At 31.3% G+C, this 5,895-nt stretch overlaps 1 protein-coding gene across 2 annotated transcripts; it reads left to right on the forward strand.

Annotated features, from left to right (window-relative positions):
• The first annotated feature begins 3,799 nt into the window (after positions 1-3,799).
• Positions 3,800-4,882, forward strand: LOC135136216 (m-AAA protease-interacting protein 1, mitochondrial). Of its 2 annotated transcripts, XM_064065402.1 has the most exons (4): positions 3,800-3,945; positions 4,051-4,297; positions 4,384-4,548; positions 4,601-4,882. In XM_064065402.1, the coding sequence occupies exons 1-4, from the start codon at positions 3,923-3,925 to the stop codon at positions 4,859-4,861; spliced, it is 696 nt and encodes a 231-aa protein (XP_063921472.1). In that variant the 5' UTR covers positions 3,800-3,922; the 3' UTR covers positions 4,862-4,882. The 2 variants fall into 2 exon arrangements, with proteins under 2 accessions (XP_063921472.1, XP_063921471.1); XM_064065401.1 differs by having other exon boundaries at positions 3,814-4,297.
• The last annotated feature ends 1,013 nt before the right edge of the window (positions 4,883-5,895 follow it).

The following is a 5,895-nucleotide window of genomic DNA, read 5'->3' on the forward strand; positions in this document are numbered from 1 at the left end:
TAAAATTTGATTTTATGATTTTCGTTTTGAAATAAGTTCTGTAAAGTAAAAACCTGCGGCATAAATAACACCTCCACAGACCCTGCGCCGTAAGGACAATGTAAAATATATTTAAAGCACTTAACTAACGGGATAAAATATCCTTCAGCACTAGGTAATTTATATTTATATTTATATAATGAGAAAAAAAAAACATAATAGGCATGCAGTCGTCAGGTTTCCGACAGCGAGGGAAGTACTGTCTAAACTCTTTAGACCAATTTTTAATAATAATAATGTCTTTATTGCCCACCAGTGTAAAATACACCAATTACAGGTACAACTTAAAAGAACAATTGTATGTAAAAAAAGAACTAAATAAAAAGAAAAATAAACTACGAAACGATAGATTAGTGGCTAAACTAATACTAAATTAATACAAAAATTAATGAATACTACTAAATATTACCTACTTTTTCAAAAAAAAAAAATCTTTCAACACATTTTTTAAACGTTGAATATCTCAAATGAAATATGTCAACATCATTACAAACTTCATTATATAAAGATGACATCAGGTATAGCGGCGATCTAACAATCATATTTGTCCTGGGGATATTGTAGGTGAAAGTTGAATGATGTCTGGCATATATTCGTGGGACCAAAAAGTTCAGTTTTTCAAGCATTTGAGGTATATCCAATTGGGAGTGAAGTAATTTATATAATAGAAGTAGAACATTAGTTTGACGCTTTACTAAAACAGGGATAAACTTAAATTCAACTAGGAGAAGATCGTGGTTATATCCTCTTGGGGGATAAACTTTATGAGATTTTAAGAATAAGTATTTTAGGAATTTACGTTGGATGCTTTCAATTATGACATTGTAGGTTTGATATATAGAATACCACACAATAGAAGCATATTCAAGCTTGCTCAAAATAAGTGTTCTGTATAAGGCGACGAGGCAGTCAGTATTATAGAAAGATTTACTATTACGTATAATAAAACCCAGCGTCCGATTACAGGATGAAATAATATTAAAATAATGTTGATCAAATCGAAAAGCCTTATCAAAGTATATACCTAAGTCTTTAACAGTGTTATATCGCGGGAGTATGCTTTGATCTATTTCATAATCATAAGTAATAATCTTGTTTTTTCGAGTAAATGAAATAATTTTGCATTTAGGAAGGCTCAATTTAAATTTATTCCTGATGCACCACTCATAGAGCCTGGTTAAATTTTTTTGAAGAAAGATAGCATCTGCTAATGAGTTAATATTATGAAATATTTTCGCGTCATCTGCAAATAACAAAATTGAACAGTGTATGCTGGAAGGTAGATCATTTATGTATAAATTAAAGAGAAGTGGCCCTAATATAGATCCTTGAGGAACTCCTGAGCTAGCAATAAAAGAATAAGATACAAAGTTGTTATACTGCACAAATTGAGTACGGAGAGTAAGATAGGATCGAAAAAGGTTTAATAATTTACAAGTGAAACCAAAATTTACAAGTTTTTTAAGAAGAATATTGTGGTCAATACGATCAAATGCCTTTGTAAAATCCGTATAGATGACATCGACTTGTGATTGATTTTCCAAACTTTCAGATACAAATTGTGAGAACATTATGAGGTTAGTTGTTGTTGATCTATAATTTAAAAAACCATGCTGATACTTTGATATATAATTTTTCACTTCGGGGTAGATATGGGAATATAGGATTAATTCAAAAATTTTAGCAAAATTAGAAAGCAGGGAGATTGGTCTATAATTTTCAATTTTAGATGCATCACCGGACTTTAAGACAGGACAGATCTTAGATTCTTTCCATTTATTAGGAAAAACTCCTGTTTCAAGGGATTTATTAAAAATTAGTAGGAGTGGCTTAGCAATTTGAAACTTACAGTCCTTAATTATGAAACTTGTAATCTGATCTGAACCTGATGTCATACCTGGTTTCAATCTTGTGATGGCTTTTATTATATCATCTTCCGTGATCTTAAATATACATATTTACAACACATGAGGTAGAATTTACAGTATCAGCTAAATAATATTCATCAAGCGGATCAGATTCAGTATAGGTGGATCTAAAGAAATCACTAAAGGCATTTACTATTTCCATAGGATTTTCAAACTTGTTTATACCAAATGACATTTGGCCTGGAATTCTAGTTTTACCTTTTTTAGCATTAATGTAACCCCAGAATTGCTTAGGATCATGATGTATGTTAATTTGAATGTTGTTAATATACAATTTATAAGCAGTATTTATTTGCTTCTTTAAAAGGGACCTAATTTCTTTAAATTTCAGTAAATAAGAATGTAGACCTGAAGCTCTGTATTTCTTAAGGTATCGGAATTTAAATTTAATATTATTTATTATTTCCCTATTGAACCATGGCGGGTAATGCCGCTTTTTTGACCGAAAGACAGGTACATGTTTACGGAATAAATTGAACAGGATATTATAAAAACAATCAACCATCAGATCTACAGAAGAAAGAGTTGATAATAATGACCAATCAGTTAATAGGATATCATTGTAAAGAGAGATGAAGTCAGCTTTACGAAAGTTAAAGGCACTTATATTATGGTTATCATTACCATGGCGTGGAAAATTAATCGGTTTATCAACTGAGAAGGTGCAAACTAAAGATAGTGCTGGGTGATACTTGTCTTCTATTACCATTGGATTATCAAAGTGGCTAACTTCCCATTGAATATTCGAAAATGCTAAATCTAACAATTTATTATTAGAATTGAAAATATTATTTATTTGATTTAAATTTAAAAAATGTGCAAATGTCTGTAGACGAAGAATTGTTTTATTAGGGATGATGTCATTAAAATTTGGAATATTGAAGTCACCTATTAGAATTATGTTATTAAGACTCACTAACTCTTCCTCAAAGAAATCACAAACAGCATTTAAACCGTCAAAAGACGGAGTACAAGGAAAATATATTACAAAAACCGAGAGAGATTGAAAACCAAGTTTTAATTTACATCCAACAAGATCTATAGATGGATTATTAGTTTGAAAAGCTTGAGTATCGATTTTTTCAACTGAAATGTTACCTTTGACAGCTAATAATACACCACCACCACGAGTTACGTTATTTGTTATCAAATTTCGATCAGACCTGAACACATTGTAAACATCTGTTAAGATAAATTCAGAATTATTTATAGAGTCAATTAACCACGTTTCCGTTAAACAAATTATATCAAAATCAGAATAACTTGAAGAAACCAAAAAATCATCCATTTTGTTTTTGAGGCTACGAACATTTTGGTGGTATAAGTAGAACTTTTTTGCAGAATTGGGCAGGCCTAGTTTAAAGAAGGTTTTTTCTGGATTGTCGGAACACCACGTATGTGAATTTTTTTAAATTCAAATTATTCAAATGCGATTTCGTGCCGTAGTTTTTTTTAGCGCGAAATTTTAATTCAAATTTGGTCACCACAGTAACGTCAGTGAACCATATTGTAAAAATGATTTTGCTTTCTATCAATTATTTCATGTTAATGAAGTGAGAACTCGTATACGTAGAACTCGTTCGTTCTTACATAAACTAAATCCCGTTAACAGAGAAGTTCTGTCGAAATAACCTTCGACCAATTTTTTTCATATTGTGGAAAAAATCTGTTATCATTAAAGCATCGTTACGTGTCATTTTTGCAAAATAAATACAAACCTATTATTTTCTGTCTCTCTTTTTCTCTCTGCGAGCGACAGTTTGCGAAATTTTTAAAACGAGAATAAACAGTGAACTTAGAACCACGGTTAAAAACAACCGTGGTAAAACACAACCCAATCGCAATTTATCAACTTCAAGGTCATTTTTGCTAGTTTAATTTGTAAGGTTAGGTAACTTTTAGATAGGTTACAGGCACTCTTCTATTTTATTAGAAATGTTCAAATATTTGTTAAGATGATAAAGTGTAGTATCCTAAGGTATACTTTGAAAAATTCATACAAGCACCGAGGTTTTACAAGTAACCCATATACAACCAGTGAAATAAATAAATTTTCTTCAATGTGTTCAGCTCAATATTTTAGGATCCCAAAGATAACATCCAATTTTGGTGTAAAATATACATCGAAAAATGCCTGTCGTTATAAATCTTCGGAAAGTGGGCCACCGTCAAGTAAATTACCACCTTTAATGGATTTTCCGAAAATTACATGGCCTTCGTTAGTCAAGTCTGTGAAAAATTTTATACTGGCAACGTTCATAATTCGACCGTATTTTGATAGAGAGTTTAATTTGCCAGATTTCGTTATTGGATCGAAAAAAGCAGTGGAGGTTTGTAAAGTTTAAATGGTATGACTTTATTAAAGTTGTATGGTGGAGTTTACAGTACATTTAACACTGTCGTGCATTTTTTTAAGGTTGTGTCTAAAAAAATAGCTGAAGGTGACACTGTATCATTAACTGGTTTAGTGACAAGTGATATTTTACCGTCTGTGCAAAGATCTACATCACTTATGTCTTTATCGCAGAGAGAGCAAATTGCAGTCAATGTTGATGATATATATTTTAGTTTCCCGTATCAGGTAGGTAAGACAAAAGTGAGAAATACTGGATAATGACATGGTATTTGTTTAGATAGGAGTAATGTTTAATGAAGAGAATGATCAGAAAAGGTTTGTAGAAATTACAATGGTCTTTCACGCTCTCAGGGGTTTATCGTTAATGAGGGCCCGTGGTGAAGAACCACCTCTAAATATGGGCATGCTGCCAGAGTACCAGAGTCGTATATCAGTTTGTAACTATCGTTTTATTAAGGAATTTACTAAAGGAGTCGAAAGTGATTGGACCATTAACTTATTAAATCATTTCAAGCCTGTTGATGAAGTTCAAGAATAAATATTGTGATTGTATTTTTTATGAGCTTATTTTAATATTGCCTCCATTGTAATAAGAAGATTACAGTGCTATTTTTTATTTGTTACTGTTGTTGAAGTAAAAGTAAGAGTAACTAATGGACCCCCCTTCTTCACATTTCGGCCAATTTTTGACATTTTCGAAACTTAACTAAAAACATTTTCTTGTAGATTTCGAGGTCTACAAGACCGTTGAAATATCGAAATTTTTAAAAATTCGCATTTCGTACTGATGATTTCGAAAATGTTGCAGAACTTATGAATTGAACCATAGATTAATGTAGATGCGACATACAGGCTGATTTTGCAAAACCACCCTTATTGGAGTCCTCAAGCGCCAAATTTAAATAGTCGATGCCAATAAAAAAACTGATTCATTGTTTCACTACAACTCGTCGCCTGAGAACTTGTTTGATCTACAGACCAGAGTGCGCTCAGGCCAATATCGACTCTAAGCGTTCAGAAGCGATTTGGTTGGTTTGGACTATAATTTCTGCGGGAAATAGTTGTTTGGTCGGTTTTTGTAACGACTAAGTGAATATTTTTGGTACATATTTAGATGATTTTACATATTTTGTTTAACTAAGAATTAATTCTTTATTTGTGTTTTATACTAGCAAAACGTCTTAAACTAAGAATATTGTTGAAATCGTAATAAACCAATGGATTTTTTTCGGGAAAATGTTTTGGAATCACTTGTTTTTATTGACAATTTTTGCGGTTGTTTTCGATACACTGTGAGAAAAAAAATGAAAAATTAAAATAATCGGAAATTCGAAAAGTCGAGAAATCTAATAATCGAAAAATCGAAACCTTAAAAAATCGTAAAACCGAAACATTGAAAAATCTAAAATTTAAAAACCGAATAACGAAAAATCGAGAAATCGAAACTCCCAAAGTTAAAAAAAATCGGATAACTGAAAAATCGAAAAACCGAGAAATCGAAAAATCAAAAGATCAAGAAATCGTGGAGTCGAAAAGTCGACCGATTGAGAAACCGAAATAGGCCAAAATCGA

The sequence above is a fragment of the Zophobas morio genome, unplaced genomic scaffold, assembly GCF_036711695.1.
Source record: "Zophobas morio isolate AGI-343-1 ecotype UQ-CSIRO unplaced genomic scaffold, CSIRO_AGI_Zmor_V1 ptg000026l, whole genome shotgun sequence".
NCBI classification, from domain to species: domain Eukaryota; kingdom Metazoa; phylum Arthropoda; class Insecta; order Coleoptera; family Tenebrionidae; genus Zophobas; species Zophobas morio.

Excerpts from the sequence above, each read along its gene's own strand:
- LOC135136216 (XM_064065401.1), top strand. The coding sequence starts at position 3,923 with ATGATAAAGTGTAGTATCCTAAGGTATACTTTGAAAAATTCATACAAG. Across the intron at positions 4,298-4,383 it reads GATCGAAAAAAGCAGTGGAG|GTTGTGTCTAAAAAAATAGC; the intron begins GTTTGTAAAGTT and ends CATTTTTTTAAG. Across the intron at positions 4,549-4,600 it reads ATTTTAGTTTCCCGTATCAG|ATAGGAGTAATGTTTAATGA; the intron begins GTAGGTAAGACA and ends GTATTTGTTTAG.